We start from the raw sequence: 21,199 nt of genomic DNA on the forward strand, positions 1-21,199 counted from the left end.
CAAGCCCTGCTGGCTGGGGTGCTGACCTGTGACGGTCCTCTCCTGTGTCTTTGGGGGGCTCCCTCCTCAGCCTCAGCTGCTTTCCTCCCGTGTGTGCTCACCAGTCTCCAGGGAACGTTTGCAGACGCCCAGAGTGTCCGCTCTGTGGGGCCCTCTCCTCTCCCACACACTCCCCCTGGGCTGTGATTTCCTCTCTGGGGCCCTGGAGACTCCCTCTGACCTGGAGAACCTCACTCAGGGAGGTGTCGGGGTCTCTCTGGGAGGAACCTCAGAGGCATGACCTAGGAATTACAAAGCGGTGACAGTGGAATACTCAGCTGGAGGCTGCTAGGTCATGTGACCTGAGGCAGGGCTGTAGATCTTGGCATCATGTAGTCATGGGGCTGAGTCACACTGGGGAAAAGAAATGATCCTGAGGGAGGCAATTCTCTGCCCCATGGGAACTTTCCCAATGGTGACCAGTGAGGGCATAGCCCTGGTCACCTGGCTCCAGCAGGGGTGCTGGGTGTGCAGATGCTGGTTGGCCTCATTCAGAGTCCTGGGCGTCACTGAGCCTGGGGCGTGTGGAGCACAGCTGAGCTGGCAGCTCTGGGGATGAGTCCAGATCGTTTCATAAAGGAGCAACCCAGTCACCGTGATGTAGAATTTCAAGATGTTGCTTCAGCAACACAGGAATATGGCAGTCTGTCCTCTTGTCAGTCCCTCTAAATGGAAGTGACACTGTGGCAGAGACACACTAGGACAGCCTGGTCCTGCCAGCCCTGAATCTACTCCTGACCCTCCCCTTGCACAGCTGCCTGAGGCTGGCAGGAGGGACCTCTGGAGGACCTGAGAAATGGGACCTGAGCCAGACATGCTCATGACTTTGCCCACAGTCCTCATGGGACCAGGGGAGAGTGTGACACACAAGGAGGTTTTTGTCACACTTCTCTGTCTGTGGGTATCACTGTGAGTCAACGCCAGCTGCTCCCACTGCCATCAGCTTCTGCACAGTAGTAGTCAGCCTCGTCCTGGGCCTGGGCGCCGCTGATGGTCAGGGTGTTAGTGTCCCCTGAGTGAGAACTGGAGAATCGGTCAGGGGTCACTGAAGTCCGGTTGTTGTCATCATAGATGAGCAGCATGGGTGCCTGGCCTGGCTTCTGCTGGTACCAGGCAGGATAATATTTTCTTACCAGCTCTCCCTAGCAGGTGATCCTGGCTGTCTGTCCCAGGCTCACAGACACTGCTGGGGGTTGAGTCACTTCAGAAGAGGCCACCGAACCTGTAAGGGAGGACAGGAGAGGTGAGTAGGAGGATGAGGGTCTCCTTTGCAGGTGGCCCACATCCTTGATGCTGAGCAAAGTTCAGGGTCAGGTTGCTCCCTGGTTTCTGTGGGGGCTTAGCCTTGGGAGTCAGCACCTGTACAGAGAGTGAGGAGGGGGAGCAGGAGAGGGGTCCAGGCCATGGTGGAGAAGCCCCAGGATCTTCCTCTGACCCACAGCTGACGATGTGGCTTCGGGGCCTGTCTTATCCTGTGTAAGGGGCTCCATGCAAATCCACTTCCTTCCCCTTGTGGCCTTGCTGAGTGGCACCCACTCAGCAGAGATAGAGCAGTTGGGGCCAGTGGAGGGTTTAAAGCTGGGTCCTCACCTCCAGGTGTGCGCCCAGTTTGCACAGAGCTCTCTGTGGTGTTGAGGGGACGGTGCTGATCCCTGAACAGCCCCTGCACCCACAGGTGGGCTGAGTCTCCTCTCTGGTCTTGAGGAGAAGGCTCAGTCCCCTCCAGTGATGAGATCACAGTGTGGTGTGGGGTGGGGGTGCTGGAAACAGGAGCCGGTAGGGACAGTGGTCAAGCTGGTGTCAGAGGCTGGAATTTGCTCCAGGAGACAATGACACTGGTCACATGCCTTTGGGGGAATTTCCATTACAGTTTAGAAAAAGAAAAAATCTTTTGCCTCTTGGTCTTCACAAGAATTCTTAGACTTCATAGAAATGCTTGACATCTAAAAAGAAAGAAAATAAATAGAAACCCTTTAAAATTAAAACCTTTGTTCTACAAAAGGCCCTTTATGGAGCTAATTTAAGAAAACAGTTAAGTAGGAGAAAACATTTTGCAATCCCAACCCATCAAGGAACCCTGTGTATAAAGTTTCAAACTAATTAATATGCAAAGCAGGCAGCCCTAGCCGGGGGCTTAGTTGGCTGGAGTAGTGTCCAAATGTAGCAAGGATTTGGATCTGACCCCTGTTGGAGGTGCAGACGGGAGTCGGCCAATGAGGGCATGAATGGGCAGAGCAACAGACACATGTTTTCTCAAATCATTTAAAAAGTTTAAAAAGTAAACAAAGCAAACAAAATTCAATTTGATAATGGACAAATGACAGAAATAGACAGTTGAAGGAAAAATATACAAATATCAAAACACACACACACAAAATGTTCATCAGGAGCCACCAGGGAAGGTAAGTTAAAACCAGAGCAAGACACTTGCACACCGGTCAGCATGGAGCAGACTGACTGAAGTGAAATCGGGGCAGCACCAGACACTGGTCAGGCAGCGAGAAGGGGTCACTCACTGAGTGCCGGTAGGGAGGTCAGACGGCAGAGCCACAGTGGAAAACCAGCTGTGTGCTTAGTATAACATGAACATGCAGTTACCATACAACCGGTCACTGCATCACTGTACATTTATTTCAGAAAATTAAAAACTTATGTTTATATAGAAACCCATACACAAGTGTTCACAGCACCTGTCTAGTCAGCTCAGGCTGTGCTAACAAACACCACCGAGTTGCTTAAAGTTAGAAGTCAGAGAGAGAGACAGAGACAGAGGCTCTGAACATTGATCCCACCAGACCAGAGCCCCACGCATGACACATCCTTTGGCTTTTATTACTTCCTTGGAGTCCCCGTCTCCACATACAGCTACACTGGGAGCAAGGACTTCAATGTCCGAACTCCGGAAGACAAAGTCACTCAGTTCATACCAGCGCCCTTACACATAAGAGCCCCAATCTAAAAACAATTCAGAACTCCTTCGGGGTGATGGTTAAACAGACATTGGTACATGTGAATCACAGAATATTAATCAGTCAAAAAAATGGACTATTGATAAACACAACATCCTTGACGAGCATGTGAGGAAATACGATGAATAAATGACCAATCAAAGCACATTACATTCTGTAGGATTCTATTTCTACACAATTTTCCAATGACAGAATTTGAGAGATGGAGAAGCAGGTGATGGCTGCAGGGCTGAGGGGCAGGGGGAGGCTCTGGGTGGGAGGAGGTGGGTGTTGTGAAAGGGAAACACGAAGAGTCCACGTGTGATGGGACTGCGGGGAATCCTAACCGCTGTGGTGGGTGCATGAGCCGGCACGTGGGAGAGAAGTGTGTAGCCGTGTCCAGTGTGGCCCAGTTGCTTGGGCCATCATCCTCTGATCACAAGGGTGTGAGTTCAGTCCCCGGTCTGGGTACATATGGGAGGCAATCAATCAATGCTTCTCACTCTCATCAATGTTTCTCTCTCTCCCTCCTCTCGGTCCCTTTCTCTGTCACTAAAACAATGAAAAAAAGCTATTGGGTGAGGATAATAAACAAACAAACAAACAAACAAATAAACTGTATAAGAAATACACACTCACACACCCAAAAACAGGAGGATCCAAATTATTTAAAATATCTGTAGATCTGATCCAACACTTCACCAAGAAAGAAGATGCACATGTGAGAATAGGCACCTGAAGATCTGCTCACCGTCACAAGTCACTAAGGTGATGAGCACGACAGACATACACAGAGCACACACACCACATGGAACAGGAAGAAAGTGGAGGAAGGGGTGCAGGACACGGGGTCAGGTAAGACAGGCTCAGCTGCTCTGCAGGGATGACACAGAACATGACTAACAGGGAGAAACCCAGATTTCACCAGAGTGACAGACAGACGGACAGAGGCAGAGAGTGACAGTCTGAGAGATGCAGAATGCACCATGGGAAGGGGACAGCTCACCACACACACTCTCACTTTCGGCCCAGCCTGCCTGTCACCCCCTCAGCCACATCCCCTCCAGCTGCCTCCAAGGGCAGGTCCTGGCACCTGTGTCAGCTGCTCCTTGGGGTTACTGTCCAGAGCTCAGCAGGCTTTAATTATTCCCCTACTGTACCAGTGACACCGTGTGGTGTCTGCTCAGGTGGACATCCCAGCTTGAGGTCCTGGGATGAATCCCACAATCATGAGACAGGACTGGCCTGAACCTGCTCAGGTGACTCTGATCACCTACCTGTGAGCAGGAACAAGATCACTGTGGTCCACGCAGCTGCTCCAGGCTGACTCTATGGTGTCGGTGTGAGTGAAAGGTTCTGGTATTTCAGTTCCCGGGAAAGTCAGCAGAATATCAACCCACCCACTAATCCTGTCTCCATCCCCCGACAGATGCGGCTGAGGCTGGTGACCCACAGGGCAGGGACTGGAGGTAGGAGGTCGTTGACATATTTTCCACCTCAGCTTCCCATCCCCCATGTCCCACTGGGCATTGTCCTGATCTGTCCCTAAAAATGTTCTGTGGCCACAGCTGGAGCCTTCCTTGGCACCACAGGCTGAGAACTGGCACAGCTCGGGGACCCAGCCCGAGCTCCACATGGGTCCTGCCCCAAGACCTCCCAACAGGCACCCGCTTCCCTCCCGACCCAGCTCTGCTCTCAACTCGGCATCAGGCCTCTCAGTCCTGCCTCTGCTCAGGGACAAATGCTTCCTGCAGAACCTCAGTCCTCACAGTGCTCCTGCTTCACTCCCAGGTGTCCCGAGTCAATACAGTCACTGTCTCCACTTCTAGGGTCATACCTGGAACACCAAGGTCTGCGTTCCTTCCTTGAGAAGAATCCCAAGATGGGAGCAAAGGCCCGATGGCTCCTGGAGATGCAGTCACCTCAGCCCAGCCACTTGTTCAGGGTCATGTTCCTGTCTGGGCTGCTCGCGTTTGTCCCAGCGTCCTGCATAGTGCCCTGTATTGAAGGAAACAGGACGTTGCTTTGTGAAAATGAACTACATTGTGACCATATGTGACTTTCCCCAGACGGGAGTAAGTACAGGAGGAGGGGATTTGCAGGGGAAGATGTAAATGTCTCAGGGTCCTGGGCAAGGACAGGGAGCAGCTTAGCCCAAGTCCCTGTGGGGGAGGGGATGAGGGATGGAGGTTTGGGCCTTTCTTACTCCCCTTTTGTATGTGTCACCGCAGCTTCTGTGAAAAGGCCGTTGTGTGTGTGGCTCTCACCACAGATATACTCAGTCTCGTCCTCAGACTGGAGACTGGAGATGGTTAAGTAGCAGTTGGCCCCAGAGCTGGAGCCTGAGAAGTGATCGGGGATCCTGTCCCCACTGCTGTGGCTTCCATCACTCTTAATGTACATCACATACCCAGGGCCATTTCCTGGTCTCTGTTGATATCAGTGAATGCTGTAGGGTCTGTGCTCACTGCTGAGGGTGCGGGGGAGCTGGGCGGAAGCTCCCAGGGAGGCTGGGTCAGTACACGTGCAGCACAGAGACCTGCAGACACAAAACATGGCCATGATTCCAAAGGCACCCAGACTGGACGGATGCCCCTTGGGACTGTGCTTGGAAGGAAACTATTGGGGAGGGGACCCCTGAGTGCTCAGGGATGCTCTGACCTGTGGAGAAAACCAGGGGCAGGAGGGAGAAGGGAGCCCAGTCCATGGTGGGAGGGGCTTCCAGGAGCTCTGCCCTGAGGCTGCCCAGCTGGCCCTGGCCTCTCCAAGCCCCTGTATTGTCCTCTGTCCTTGCAGCTCAACAGGGAGGTCCATGAATGCAAATCTGTCTCAGATGTGTCTCAACCCCAAGCATGACAGCCTCCTGCTGGTAATTTCCAGAGGAGGAGGAAGGTCCAGATGTGGGTTTCATTAAGAGTTGAATTTAACCAATAAAACTGTCTCCAAGGAGAATCAGTTACACTCGTTGCACTGAGCACAGCCCAGGAGATTTGCATTATGAGTTCCCAAGTCACGACCCACTGTGCCCCCTTGTGCCCCCAGGGTGAATGTCCTTCTCCATGTGAGTAGCTCAACCTATTGACTACTTTGGAGGCCTTAATAGGTGTCACATGGTTGGTGAGTGTTTGACCTGCACCCCTCACCAGACATCATAATTATTCAACATGATCTTTGTGCTGAAGGCACCTTCCAATGAGCAGGGGCCAACCTTGCAAGGTTATGATTTCCCCAGAGTCCCCCAGACTGTGATGTTGAGTCAAGGCTTCAATCCAGGGATACAGGAGTTGGTTCTCAGAGCCTGACCTGTGGATCTCCTCCCTGCCCAGCGCTTCTCCAGGTCTCTTATCCTGCTCCTCCTCTGTCCCACATCCCATCCTCCTGAGTCCCTGAGTCAAGGCCATGCCTCCTGTCTGCAGGTGCTCCGCCCCCTGAGTCTGCTCTGAAGTGCGCTGGGATCTTCTCGGTGTTGGAATCTGTCTTTTCCAGTGAAACCCTGGTCTCTCTTGTATGGAGGTGGGGCCACTTCCACCACCGCAGACAACACAGCGAGACATTGGGGATCAGGTTGGGATCCTCGGGAGAATCTGTACAGAATGCCTTTTGTAATAATGTCAGGGCCATTGAGGTTGGATGACTGTCAGAATAAGAAGGGAAATCTTTAATATTAAGAAATATGATTGGCAAGGCACATTATTACCAAATGTATTTGTTTGCACACCAGTACTGCTGAGAATCTAATGCAATTAATTCACCTGGGGAATGCTGGAGCATTTTCCTTGGAGGTGAGGTGCAGCCTGGTGTGACTCCTGTGCACAGACAGACAGACAGACCCCTGACCGACTCCCTGAGTTTGTTCTGAGAGACAGTGGAGAGGGGACAAGGGTCTGGTGCCTGAGACATGCCCCCCACTGTCCCCCAGCTGAGAGGACCACAGCAGCTCCTCTCTGCCCTTCCCACCCAAGGGCGTCCACTCCTCACACTCACACCTCAGGGTCCCCATGGGGACCCTGCAGGCCAGTGCTCACACCTGTGCTCTGGGTCTCCTGACCACCTTGGGAGGTCACCTGTGAGTGCCACCCTGGGAGATTTCACCTTCAAAACACATTCTGTGTATGTGAGGTAGGCAAATGTATCCCTTTGTGGGGCACAGCATGTGGCCCCAAATCAATAAAATCCATCTAGTACCCTCCTTCCTTCCAGATCTCTGCACAAAGTATAACCTTATGGCTTGTGTTGATGTTTATGGGAATGATCTGCCCAGTGAGGGAGTTTCCTGTAGCAACAACTACTTACAAATGTATGTAGACTGTGTCATTCATTCCACTAGTAAGAAAAATGTGCTCCATGGCTCAGAATCATGTTTAAAATTGTACTTGTATTTAATATCAGGTCCTTGAGGACAGAAGTAGTGTGGACAGGTGACATAATAATTCCCCTTGTTCTGTCCTCAATATTTCCGGTGTAGTTGGCAAGTGGAGCAGACATTCCTCCCCTAGTGACAGCTGGTCACAGGATCCCCGCCCTCCTCATGCCCTGGTGGCTGCAAGGATGCACTGCAGGGTCAGTGACATTGTCCTCTGCCCCCAGCCCAACGAGGACACGTCTCCCATCTGACCTGCTCTGACCAATGTGGTGTCCACAAGCCACATGCACCTCCTGAGGATGAAATGTGGGCGGTTCCAGTAGGAGGTGCTGTAGTCTGAAATGTGCACCAGATTTTAAGATTTATGATGAAAAAATTTAAGATTATCCACATTTTAATATTTAATTTATATGGAAACATTTCCACTAACAGAATTAAACACAATATATCCTGTAAACTAATCCCACCCATTTCCTGTCCTCCAGCTGTCACTAGACCTGAGTCACACCCAGAGACAGTGATGAACAGGGGGTGGGGGGGGTGGGAGGGGACAGTTCCCTGCTACCATCCCGCTCCCAGGGAGGGCCCGGCTGAGAGCAGCCGGGGGGCCTGCAGCTGTGGTGGTGGGCGTGTGGGACCCGACTGGGCACCAGGGGATCTCACAGTGTCTGCTGCACTGGTCGGCTCCATTCAGAGTCCTGGGCGGCCTCGGAGCCCGGGCCTCAGGAGCTCCGTGGAGCTGGCAGCTCTGGGGATGCATCCAGAGCATTTTCACAAGGAGCAGCCCAGTCACGATAATAAGGATTGTAGGACCATTATTTCTGGGCACAGGACTCAAGCAGGCTGTCCTTTCGTGAGGCCCTCTTTTTGGCATTGATTCTGTGTCACAGACACAGGAGGCCAGCCTGGTCCTGCCCCCTGAATCCAGTCCTGACCCACCCTCTGCACAGCTGACTGAGGCTGGGAGGAGGGGCCACTGGGAGACCTGAGAAAGGGTACCTGGGCCAAAGCTACCCATGGCTTTGTCTGCGGTCGTCCTGGGGCCTGAGGAGAGCTTGACACAGACTGAGGTTTTTGTCTCACTTCCCCATCTGCCTGTGCCACCGTGAGTGTTTGTACTACCATCCCATGCTGCACAGTAATAGTCAGCCTCGTCCTGGGCCTGGACCCCGCTGATGGTCAGGGTGGCCGTGTTCCCCGAGTTGGAGCCTGAGAACCGGTCAGGGATCCCTGAGGGCCTGCTGCTATCACTGTAGATGATGGTTACAGGGGCCTTGCTGGGCTTCTGCTGGAGCCAGTCAACACTTTTTCTTCCAATGTTGTCTCCCCCACAGGTGATCCTGGCTGTCTGTCCTGGCTGCACTGACATCGAGGGAAGCTGTGTCACCTCATAGGAGGCCACAGACCCTGCAAGAGAGGAAAGGAGAGGTGGGGTTAAGGATGAAGGACCCCTTCCCAGGACACCTGAGCCTGCCCTTGTTGGAAGATCTACAGGGATTCTGAGACTTGGCCATGAGTCTCAGCCCACATGTCCCACTGATGAGCTGATCCATGAAACCTGTGAAGAAATGGGGACCCTTCTGTCCCTTTCTCCTGGCAGGTGCAGCCCCTCAGGCTCACTCAGACCAGTGAGCACAGTGGAGGGTACAGCACCCCCATCCCCTCATCCTGCAGCTGGTTCAGGTGCACCTGAATCTCATAGGCTGAGGTCAGAATCAGGGTGAGAGTTGTCTAGACCCCTGGGGCTGGGAAAGGCTGGGAGCCATGGGCAGCACCTGTGCAGTGAGCGAGGAGGCCGAGGAGGAGAGGGGTCCAGGCCATGGTGGAGGTGTCCCACTTCTGCTCCCTGAGGCCCCAGGCTGGGCAGCTGTCCTCCCAGGCTTCTCTTATCCCCTTGCTGGAGAGACAGCTGCTGGGTATGCAAATCAACCAGGGCTCAGGGTAGCTGCCTGAGTAGCTGTGTGGTTCCTGCTGGGGGATGAGCCTGAGCAACTCAGGGAAGGGAGTAGTGGTCCCTTGGGACCCCACCTCATTCCCAGGGGATTCTGGTTCATATCCTTATACCACAGCGAGAGGCTGACATCTCCACCCCAGACTGTCTCAGGGCCTCACTCCTGGGCTGGGCTGGCCCCAGCAGAGCTCAGAGGTGACATCTGTCTGCACGTTCTGGACCCCTATAGAGCGTTAACTGTAGTGGTGACAATATGAGCCTGAGGACAGAGCAGGGTCCCACCCAGTGACAGTGTGTGAGCATCAGAACCTGTAGGACATTCTCACCTTGCTCAGTGCACAAGGAGAACTTGGAGCCTCTGAGATTCTGGAAGTTTCTAACTTGGTTTCAGCTCCTGGGACAGGTTATAGATGCTGTGCCCCAGTGTCCCGAGTGTGTGCCAGTGCCAGGGTCAGATCCAGTGCTTGGAAAAGTGTGACAGTTACAGAGTGTCAGCATGAATGGGGTGGGCTGGACAGGAATGAAGTGCCTGGACCTGAGACAGATGCACAGGCCAATTCTATGAGAACCCAATCTGAGAGACTCACAGTCAGGATGTTATATCATCCGTGTCAAAGTTAATGCTGTAGAAAACCTGCTGCTCTCTTTAAAGATGTGACGTGGTGCTTAATATTCACCATGTCTTACCACAATTAAATATCTTAATTATTAATGAATGGACAGATAGTTCCAAAACATAAATGATAATAATCCCCCTGCATGGTCGAATTCCTCATGCCCAGGCCCTCCAAGTCTCCAGGAGGCTTTGCCAGGTGGTCTCTGCTGCCCCCCTGGTGGCCTCCCCACACTGGATGCAGGGGGAGCAGGTGTGCCTGGGTCCAGATGCAGAGTCTGAACCTACTGCTCAGGTGGCAACTCCCTGATCCAGGGACTGAGGGTCCCAGGGGGGATTGCTGTTCTCTCCATAACCACCACCGGCCCCAAGACCAGGCACAGGAGGCTCAGATCACCCATAAAAAGTACGAACAGGCTCATTGGGAGGAGGAGAGGGTGGGGGCCCACCTGAAGCATCTCTGACATATCCCTGGGGTGCCTGTGTGATGCTGAGGCCTTCATGGGGGACACAGGACTGAGGGACTGCCTCTCACTGATGCCCACTGCTAGCGCTGGCTCAAAATAGGGCCGTGTCAGCATCTGCCCCAAAGACTGAGACAGGAGACACTCACCCAGCAAACACTGATTCAGCCCCACTCTGTCTGCCAGACACTGCATCCTGGGTGAGACGTGTGAATGGGACCAGTCCTGCCTCACAGATGCCAGTGTGCACATGGGAGCCCACAGTGGACACGCTGGTGTGGGTGACACAGCACAGTCACCGCCACCTTCTACCTGTGTGCTTTTTTTCCCAAGCAGAACTGCATCCGACTTTATTAAAGACACTTTTCATGAACAACGAATCTGAGGTTTCCGGCAGGACGTGGGGGACAACAGTGAACTGTGCACAACAGCTCTCACCCTCCCGTCCTCAGTGCACTGCCCACCCAGAGAGCCGCTGTAACCATGGGGACGTCCTTGTCTGCTGCCCTGAACGGGGAGCGTTTAGAGTGAGGGCCGAAGTCTCACATGGGCATGTTGTTTAACAGCTCTTCACAAGCTGACCCTGACTTTCAGGCACTTCCTGGAAGAAAGGGGGAAGGACTTGGGACCTCACAGGGCTGGTGAGTGTCTGCAGAACACCCGTCGGGCCCAGACTTGTGGCTGCAAGAGAAAAAGAGGCTCCTGTCTGCCCACGTCTCTTATTGTTCTGTGTGCGTTTGCATTAAAAAAATGTCCTGACTAGTGAGGAAAATAATAGGCACTAATAAATAAATAAAAAATGAGAATAATTACAGGGGAATAACTGTGCAGCTGTTGTAGTATTCACATAATTAGTTGAGATCAGATAAGAACTGACAGGCAGGTCCTGTGTGGGGAGGGGCTGGAGGGGTCTCTCTGGAGGGGACCCTGGAGCTGCCCTCAGGGTGAGAAGAGGGAGCAGCAGGAGGGAGTGAGTGTGGGGAGAGCAGGGTCCATGACCTGGGGCGAGGGTCTGTCTGTCTGAGCAGGAAGGACAGTGAGAAACTAAGGTGGTTATGGTCCAAACCAAGTGGGCCCAATGTGACATGAATCTGTGACATTAAGGGATGAGTGGCAGGACTGACGTCACACTGAGCACACACACCTGGCCCAGGAGTCAGAGCTGCTGAGGGGTACCCTGGGGAAGGAGGAGCCACTGCACTGTGACTCCTGTCCTGTGTCAGTGATGTGAGTGAGCAGGTGACCCACAGGGACTGTCACTACACAGGGGCTGCTGCTTCCCTTCTGGTTTGCACAGGAAGTCACACGGGACCTTCTCTCCTGATTCCGAGAATTCTGACAACTCATCACTCCTGCTGCCGAAGTTATGACCTTGTGGGAAAGTGTCCCATTGTCCCTGAACTAGGTGTGAGTGAGACACCTGAGTTTATCATATGAGGTTCTCAAACCTTTAGGTAACATTGTCATAGCTTTACTTTATCATATATTATAAACCACAACATACATTGTTGTTGTTTTTTTGCCTAAACAGTGATGTGTGTTATGGAATATAATAGGACAAAACATTTCATATTGATCCCTGTGGTAACGATACCAGATGCCATTAATTTCTCTGTGTAGATCCCCATTTCTCTCTGACTCGGGCGGGTCCCCTGCTCTTCCTGGTACAGAGCATCTGTGGGTGTCAGTTCTCTAAGTGTCTGTACATCTGAGAGAGTTTCACTTTCCTTCCTTTTTTAAAGGTAATTTCACTGGGTAAAGACGTGAAAGTGGACAGGTTTTTGTTTTAGTTTTGTTGTTGCTTTTAGTTTTCTAGACTCTCTGCCCCCCTCTCCCCCCGTCTGTGGTGTTTCCAGGGAGACCTCTGCCCTGGTCCCTCTGCTCCGTCCTCTCCGTGGACGGGCCCCGAGTCTCTGCGGCTTTTGTGATTTTCTCGTCAACACTGGGTTTAGGAATTTGGTTGTGATGTGTGTTGATGTCTCTTATATGTTTTTGTGCTTGGGTTTTGCCTAGGTTCTTGGATCTGTAGGATCTCAGTTTTCTATGCAATCAGAACATTTTTGCCCAGTGTTTCCTCAAATATTTTTCCTACCTTCCCCAAAACTTCTCTGCTTCAAAGCCTGTGATCACGTGCCAGTGAGGTTCCCTCCGTGCCCTCCCGCACACTGACGCTTCCGTGTGTTTATTCAGTGTGGTTTCGTGTCTGTGTCTCATGTCCTCTCTGTAGTTTCTCCTCCACTTCGTCTATTCTCATCTCTCCTCTGCAGAGATGACCCTGCTGTCAGTCACATGAGGGTCATTGTGTCCCAGACACTGTAGTGTCTGCATCTGTGTGTTGACTTGGCCGTGGTTTTTGTCCTCCTTGTCTACAATTACCATCTTCAAACATCTCCTACACATGGAACAAATGCAATACGAATTTTCTTAAAATCCTTGACTAACCATTCAATCATGTGTGAAATTTCATGGCCACTACAACTGCTTGTTTTTGTTGCTTATTGTAGCTGGTATTTTCTTGCTTCCAATGAGGAATATTTGATGTGACATCAGACTTGGTGAATACTTCCTTGTTAGTGAACAATACTTGTGTTTATATGTGTATTTTGTCTGCTGTTCTAGGTTATTGCAGACTCATTAGAGTTAATGCAAACAGTGTGATCCTCGGTCAGTTGCGCCTGTAGGTGACACAACAGTACCAAGGAGTCGGGTACTGTTTTCACACCTTGAGGTTCAGCTCCTTGACAGGTGACTCTGGTGCCTGATTAGGACATGTCCTCTTCGACTGTGGGACAAGTGTGACTTGTGGTTGTGTGTGTGAGCTCGGCAAGAGGTCTCTCTGGTGTACGTGTGGTTCCCTTTGGCCTCAGGGTGTTTCCTCACACGGTGTGTGTTACAGAACAGACCCCGGGGGGGGGGGTGATACACTATTATCAAATGGACCCCCTTCTCTATGGGTCCCCCTGTACTAGGTTCTCCTTGCCCACCACCAGCAAATTATAGCTCTCAATGTCAGAGATCAGTGAAAAGGAAACAAATTATTTATTCAAAAGTTCTACAGTCTTAGAGTAACGACTGAGTGTCTTCATTGAGACCTCAAAGTCCCTTAGAACTCCCACAAAGCCACAATCTTTCTTTCCCCCTCTGCCCGGTCCCGGGTACCATATCTCAGATAAAGAAATAGAGGACCGTGGCTCAGGGAGTCCCGGGTTCATTCAGGTAATCCGTGCTCGGCCGCCCAGCCTCCCTCGGCTCCCAGCACCATCAGCTGTGTTGCTGCAGCGATCTCCAGTTCTTAATCCACAACCCTGTGGCACCTTCTCCTGGCCCACCAGCAAGAGTCCTTCTACCCCTTTCCTTCCCACAACGTCTCTCCTGCATGCTTCCACATCACTAAGAAAGAGAGCTCTGCCTCACTGCTACATCTTGCTTTCCGGCTTCCTAAGCTGCATGGCAAAGGGAGCCCCAAAGCCACAAGGTTCCAAACTTTTTCATGGCTGCTGCCCCTGGGTTTAAATCCCAGCCCCAATCTTCCTCTGCAGCTCCATTTGTGACTCCTCCCATGATCAGCTATACCTGCCAGCACTCCTGTATCTTTCCAGCTTCTCTGGGCTGCCTGTCCAGGCAGGTGTGGCACGATGGCACGGAGCCTGTCATCTCCAAGCTCTCATGCAGGCACAGGCCCTATAACCAGGGGGAGCTGCCTTCCAGTGACATCCTGGGTGGAAGTCACTCCCATCTCCCTGGCTCAAGGCAAGGCCACAGCCATTTAACATATCCATGAAACCAGTTACAGTTAGAGACATGCTAAATGACCGTGACCGAGGTTATTTGCAAAACTGTTGCTCTGCAGAACAGCTCTCATTGGCCCTGCTCCATGGGTCTCATCTCCCATTTGAGGCTTGTGGGGGTGAGGACATCCAATATTTTCAATATTTCTGGACACCCTGAGTTCTGGACCACCTTACAAATCCCTCTTTGGGGTGGAGGGCCCCAGCTGCACCCTGTTACATGTGGTGATTAAATTCACAAAACTGGATTTTTAATCCAGTAAATCTCTGGTGCAGGTGATCCTGGCTGTCTCTCCCAAGGCCACGGACAAGGGAGACAACTGGGTCAGCTCATAGGAGGCCACAGAGCCTGTAAGAGAGGAGAGGGGAGGAGGCTGAGGATAAATATCTGTGCACAGGGTGTTCCCCTTGGGGCTCCCCTGGACTGAGCTCAGGGTGTGGGGCAGGTCCAGCTGAGGGTCCCGCCGGGGCTGAGCCTGCAGGCAGGGCCTGTGAGGAAGCACCTGTGCAGAGGGTGAGCAGGGGCAGCAGGAGCGGGGTCCAGGCCATGCTGGTGGCTCCTTGAGTTCTGCCTCTGTGCCCGCAGCTGGGTGTGGTCTCTGGGCCCCTCTTACCCTCTGCCAGGGACTCCTCAGGCAAATCCCCCTCCTCCCTCCTTGGCCTCCTTGCGCAGGTGCAGCAGAGCAGAGTCCAGCTGGGCGCAGAGAGCCTTTGCATTCAAGCCCTCACTCCCAGGCCTGTACCCAGCCTCCCCAGGGCTCTCTGGGGTGTTGGGGGAGACAGTGCTGACCCCCAAACCAGTGGCAGCACCCTCACCTCTGTCTGATGTCTGGGCAGCCTCCTTGGACTTGGGTCTAACTGTCCATCATCCTTTCTAGTGACGAGATCATCCAGGGGCAGGGTGAGCTTATAGAAACAGGGGTCATGCTGGGGTGGGACAGGTCACATTCCATGATCACACCCTGTGAGACTGATAGGGGTTTAAGACTTGGGAAAATTGAGCTTAAGGTAAATAGTCATAAATCTAGCAAGTAATGTGTATGTTAAGTTTTTGTTTCAGTAACTGCAGATAAGACCCATCCTGGCACCTGGGATTTGGCAGTTGACCCCCTGGGTCACTGACTGGGGATTACTTCATCTGGAGACCTTGGTACCAGGAAGAAGCAAGCGACTACCCTTCCCCCTTGGAGGCAACTGTTGAATTTCAAAGGCTTTCGCTGACACCTTGTTTGCCCTCCCCCAACCCCCTTATAAAAGATCTGGCTGGGAAACAAAGAGTAAGATGGTTTGTTAGGGTATGAACCCGCCATCTTCTCAGATCGCCAGCCATGTGAATAAAGCGCCTATAAAAGATTCAATCACTGTCATTGCTTATTGGATTTGGTAGTGACAGGCAGCCCGAATGCTGGTGTCTTTTCCGCTTGCATGACAGGTCACATACCTTCCAGGAACTATTTTTTCCTTATGTTTTGGAGGAAAACATAGTAGTTTTGGGGGGATGTAGAGATTTCCAAAATATCTCGATGACCCCAGGGGCATGATTCACTAAAGGAAGACTAAGTGGACCACCCTGGACAGCACCACCGTTACTGTTTTGCTTTGCAGTGTTGTTGAAAGAGGATGAAAAGGAGAAGAAAGTGCAAGAAAACATTTTCAAACTAAATATCAAATGAAAAACTTATCCTAGAGTATCGAAAGCTCTTAAAAATAAACAGTGAGAAGGTAAGAAACGGATTGAACACATTTAGAAACTGGTCGATGGTTTCTGAACAAGAACACACAGGCCCCGGAAGAGACAGAAAATGGCAGCAAGAACCCGGGAAGAGGCCCCTCAGGAGCCAGCCGGGAAATTCGAGTGAAAACATGGGGGGATCACCGCGCACCTGCCAGATGGTAAAGCAGACAAGGCGACCAGCCCCAGTGTCGGCAGCACGTGGACACACGGGGTCACCGGGGCGGAGGGTGTGAACCGGCACCGACACGGGAAGGAGTCTGGCGGCTTCTGACAGCAGCAAACCGGTGGTTCGCACACGGCCCAGCGACTGCGGCTCAGGGCGCTCAGTTCAGACCCCGCAAACTGATGTCCACAGAGAAACCGCACACACGTGTGTGTTCCTGGGACCCTGGTGCGCAGTCTCCTAAGGTGAGGACCTTCCCGGCTTCTCTGCACGGGTGGGTGTCAAACAGACTGGGACCCACCCAGACCACAGAATTCTGCTCAGCAAGGAAAGGAACAAACTCAATATAACAGCAATTTGCAGGAATCTCAGGGTATAATCTAACGGAAAATATGCCAATCCCAGATGGCGAACTACTATAAGATTTGGTTTATTCTATTTCAATAGACCATTTCTGCAAAGAGAAGTTTTAGAAACGAAGAACTCATTCGTGGTGCAGGGAAGGGCTCCCGGGCGGGAGGAGGTGGACACTGTTACACAAGGAGAACAGGGGCCCTCGTGGTCAGGGATGTGCTCTCCGCCTCGACTGCCGGGATGGACACATGAACGCACACCTGATATACACTTACATCACTGTAAGCACACGCACACCTTGGGAAGGGAAAGCAAGTAAAGGGAGAGTTAATGAAAAGGGACCAGGAGCGTAAGATAGAGAGACTGACCAATTCCATACACCAGTAACGAAAACCCAAACGGACTGATAGAGAGAGACGCAGAGAGGGAGCGAGGCAGCGGCAGAGGGACCTGCGGGGGAAGGTCGCCTCCTCTGCTCAGGCGCCCTCTGGCCCTGCGCCCCCGTCCCTCTCTCCCCAGCTCTGTCTGCCTCCTGGCCAGGTCCTGGGGCCTGTTTCAGCTGCTCTTTCTGGAGCCTCTGCCAAGGCCACAAGCAAGACCAGCAGAAGTCAGTTGTACATGACAGAGCTGACAGTGGTGTCACTGAGACCCTGACCCTGTCACATCCCTGACCAGAAGAAACGGCTTCTAAGGGGCCTTGTCCTTCTGTGACCTGGGACGAGAAGTGGCAGCCGCCTCACTGGCTGGTCACCATCTAAGCACAGCAGGAGGTGACCTGCATCTGCTGCCTCTGCACTCCCTGTCGTCACTAACACGGGGCGTCCCTCTGTCTGTCCATCGAGGCCACTGCTGACTTTCTTCCACGTTACCTGCACCACAGGCCCCGCGTAGACCTGGAGGAGGTGTGGTCCACACTCGGGTTGGGTTCATTCCTCACAGTCCTCCCCACGTGCTGTCCTGCAGTGTGGGAGGTGGAGGACACTCCCACTAGAGGGCGCATGGGAGCCTTGTTTGAGACAAAGTCCCTGTGTCCCTTGCAGAGAACAACATTTGACTGGAGAGGGGGGGATGGAGATGGCCCCAGGTCCCTGTGATCCAGCCCCCTTGGCTGACCGAGGTCACTGCAGGACTGAGCCTGAGTCCATGTCCTCCTGCCCGTTCTGCCCCCTGTCCACTCCATCCCGAGACCAGCCCACCTCCTCCTCTCCCGCCTCCTTGGGGCCCCAGAGGCCACAGGCAGATCCTGGACTTTCATCTCAGAGTCAGTCTCTGGGGACCAGCCCTGAGATCCCAGCTGAGCCAGCTCAGATCAGTGTCCTGGAATCAGTATTACTGTGGAGAGTGGGCTGCTCCATGTTGCCTCCAAGGTGGGGTGTGTGTTAAAGATGCTTTGTCTTCTGTTTGTACAAAAGTTGCACAGGAAATTAGTGCACCAGGGGACCTGCAACTTCCAAGTGTATGTGAGGAGGGTCACCCACAGGGCTGAGCTTTGTCACCAGTGAGGAATGTATTTCATGCCAGTGTCCCCGTTTCCCATGCTCTGCCGCTGCCCCCGTGGACGTGGTGTTGTCTCGTCCCCAGAAAACTCCTGTGGGCACATGCGAAGCTTTCCTTGGTACCACAGGCTGAGAATCTGGCACCGATGGAGGACCCAGGTTGTGTTCCACATGGGTCCTGACGCAGCCCTGCCAACAGCCACCTGTTTCCCTCCCAGACCCAGCTCTGCCCTCACCAGGGTGTCAGGTCTCTCAGTCCTGCCTCTGCTCAGGGACAAATGCTTCCTGCCGGACCTCAGTCCTGACAGGACTCCTGCTTCACTCTCAGATGTCCTGAGTCAATACAGTCACTCTTCCCACTTCCAAGGTCACCACTGGGACAGCAAGGTCTTTGGTCTTTCCTTGAGAGGAGCCCCAAGATGGGAGCAAAGGGCCAGATGGTTGCTACGGATGAAGTTGTGTCAGCCTAAGCTATGAGCTGCATCTGCCTCTCCTTAGGGGTGTCCCCAGGAGGAGGTGCAGGATGATGGGACAGTCAACCAGAAGAGTCAGGGACTCAGGGTCCTGGGGAACGAGAGGGAGCACATCTCTCAGAACCCGTGGGGAGGTGGGAGAGGAGGAGGATGGTTTTGGCCTCACTTCCCCTTTGCCTGTGTCACTGTGGCTTAACCAGTTTGGTCACCAGTACTATAGCTTACAGAGCAGATATACTCAGCCTCGTCCTCAGACTGGAGGTTGGAGATGATCAAGTAGTGGTTGGTCCCAGAGCTGAATTTTGAGAAGCGATCAGGGCTTCCGTCACTCTTAAGCTGCATCACATACCGAGGGGCCTTCCCTGGATGCTGCTGATGCCATTCAATGTAGTAGCTGCTGTGTTCGCTGCTGAGGGTGCAGGTGAGCTTGGCCGAGGCTCCCGGGGAGGCAGAAGCAGACGGGGGCTGGGTCAGCACAGGCACAGCACAGAGACCTGCAGGCACAAAACATGGGGATGATGCCAGATGCACCCAAAATGGACGGATGCCCCTGAAACAATGATTACACGGAAAGCCCGGTTCAAGATCCCTGAGTGCCCAGGGATGCCCTGACCTGTGGAGAAAACCAGGGACAGAAAGTAGAAGGGAGCCCAGTCCATGGTGGGAAGGGCTTCCAGGAGCTCTGCCCTGAGGCTGCCCAGCTGGCCCTGGCCTCTCCAAGCCCCTGTCTTATCCTCTGTCCTGGCAGCTCAAAAGGGAGGAGCATGAATGCAAATCTGTCTCAGCTCTAGCTTCAACCCCAAGCCTAACAGCCTCCTGCTGGTAATTTTCTGAGGTCAGAAGAAGGTGCAGGTGTGGGTTTCATAGGGGAGGGTTGATCCTACCCAATGGAACTGTCTTCAAATGATGCTTATTACACACACCCCTTGCACTGAGCACAGCCCAGTGGAAATGGGACCTTTCAGTCCCAAAGGCAGTACCACAGTGCCCCCTGCTGTCCGCAGTGTGAGTGACATCCTTCAGTTTATAGCTCCTTCAATGGAGTGACTGTGTTCATTACTTTCAGCCCTCAGAAAGCTGAGCCTTGATGAGTGTGTTACCTGCACCCCCAACCCGACCTCAGCCCAGCCCCTCGTCCTGTCTCATGAGCAGGGAACCCTCACTTTGAGGTTACGATTTTCCCAGAGCCCCCCAGACAGTCATGATGAGTCAAGGCTCCAATCCAGGGATGCAGGAGCCTGACCTGTGAATCCCATCCCTGCTCGGCCCCTCTCCATGTCCCTTACCCTGCTCTTCCCCATCCCAGGTCCCAGCCTCCTGAGTCCCTGAGACACAGCCCTGCCTCCTGTCCCCAGGTGCTCCAAGTGCTCAGTCCCTCACCGTGGAGGAACCTGCATCCCTTGACATTAGAGGCTGCGTGTGCACAGGGGGGGGGGCACTGAAATATGTCCCTGTTTTCCAAACCTCAGTGTAAGAAAAATGGAAAATACATCAATATGTTATATTTAATTCACATTGAAATGATAATACTTTCAACTAAGGCAGTTAAACAAAATCTGCTATGAAACTAATGCCACTGGTCTCTTCCTGTTTGTCAGTGTGGCTCCTGGGAAACTTTAGGTGACACGTGCGGTTCACAGTTTTATTTCTGCTGGACAGGACGCCCTGTAAGTCACTGCACCCATCACCTGCTTTTGAAATAGCAGAGAGAACTTTCTGGCACCTTAAGGAGCAGACACATCTCAGCACTGAGAGCACAAAGAGAGGATGGGACGGTAGTGACGACCAGGGACCCTGGGGTCAGAGGACATCGGTGTGCTGCCACTCTGCAGTGGTGACCTCAGCCCAGGGCCACTGCGTCTGGGCCTCAGCCTTCCCGTCTGTGACAGCAGTGAGGAGGGGACTTCGTGGCACACAGAGCCCCTGCGGCCACACAGCTGAGGGACTGAGGTGCTGGGAGCGGGGCTGGCACCTGTGGGGCAGCAGTGAGTGTCTGTCCCCTCCCGTCCAAGCCCTCCGTGCCCGTCCTGGCAGGGCACGCAGGGCAAAGGCCCTGGGTGATGGGTGAAGAGAGTGGTGGGGAGCGAGGGCCACGGTGTGGGACATGTGACACTGGAAGTGTTTCTTGGCAACACTCACACACACACACACACACACACACACACACACACACTGTAGTCACACACACACTCATCTGTGCACACACGCAATGCCCTTTACACAAGTCCCGGGAGGTCACTGTCCCCAGCACCCTGTTCTGGTAACCAGAAATGAGAGTTGTGGGTGAAATTAATTCAGACCAGGTCACACTGGAGTATGGAGGGCCCTTACCCCATTGGATGGGTGACATGATAAAAAGGGAAATGTGGGGACAGATGCTCCCCAGGGAGACCACCCTGTGAGGAGGGAGGCAGAGTCTGTCAGCCGAGGTCAGCAGAGATGCCAGGGACCCCCAGCAGCTGGAAGGGAGGCAGGGGGGACTCTCCCCCACAGCCCACAGACCACCGACCCAGCGGACCACAGATCTCACACTGTCACTCTCAGATCTGAGATGGTAAATCTCTATTGTCACCCCCGTGGTGGGGTCTGTGACTGCAGCCCCAGCACCTGCACAGTCCCCTCCAAGGACACAGGTCTGAGGACACCAGCTGCTTCTGTGTCCCTGATCACCACTCCCTGGGGCGAGGCTCCTGCCCTGAGCTCCCTCCCCTGAGGGGCTGACCCTGCTCCCAGGAGCTGCCTCTGTCCCCACACAGCACAGTCTCCCCTGCACCTGGGTCCCCCTTGCAGCTCCTTCTGGGGTCACAGTGAG

At 53.2% G+C, this 21,199-nt stretch overlaps 1 protein-coding gene, 1 pseudogene and 1 gene segment (V, D, J or C); all 3 read right to left on the reverse strand.

Moving 5' to 3' along the window:
- Positions 1-953: 953 nt before the first annotated feature.
- LOC123810803 lies at positions 954-1,444 on the reverse strand (annotated as a pseudogene).
- A 4,058-nt stretch (positions 1,445-5,502) lies between these two features.
- On the reverse strand, positions 5,503-9,272 carry LOC123810804. The gene is made up of 3 exons (XM_045826743.1): positions 9,126-9,272; positions 7,916-8,757; positions 5,503-5,526 (listed from the first exon to the last, which is right to left on the reverse strand). Exons 1-3 carry the CDS (start codon positions 9,169-9,171, stop codon positions 5,503-5,505), a joined length of 912 nt encoding a protein of 303 aa, XP_045682699.1. The 5' UTR covers positions 9,172-9,272.
- A 9,307-nt stretch (positions 9,273-18,579) lies between these two features.
- Positions 18,580-19,082, reverse strand: LOC123810805. The segment is given in 2 exon segments: positions 18,580-18,881; positions 19,001-19,082. Coding segments are annotated over 2 exon segments (348 nt in total).
- Positions 19,083-21,199: the final 2,117 nt, after the last annotated feature.

Source organism: Phyllostomus hastatus, unplaced genomic scaffold, assembly GCF_019186645.2.
Source record: "Phyllostomus hastatus isolate PE091 unplaced genomic scaffold, TTU_PhHast_1.1 phas_scaffold_760, whole genome shotgun sequence".
In the NCBI taxonomy this organism is placed as follows: domain Eukaryota; kingdom Metazoa; phylum Chordata; class Mammalia; order Chiroptera; family Phyllostomidae; genus Phyllostomus; species Phyllostomus hastatus.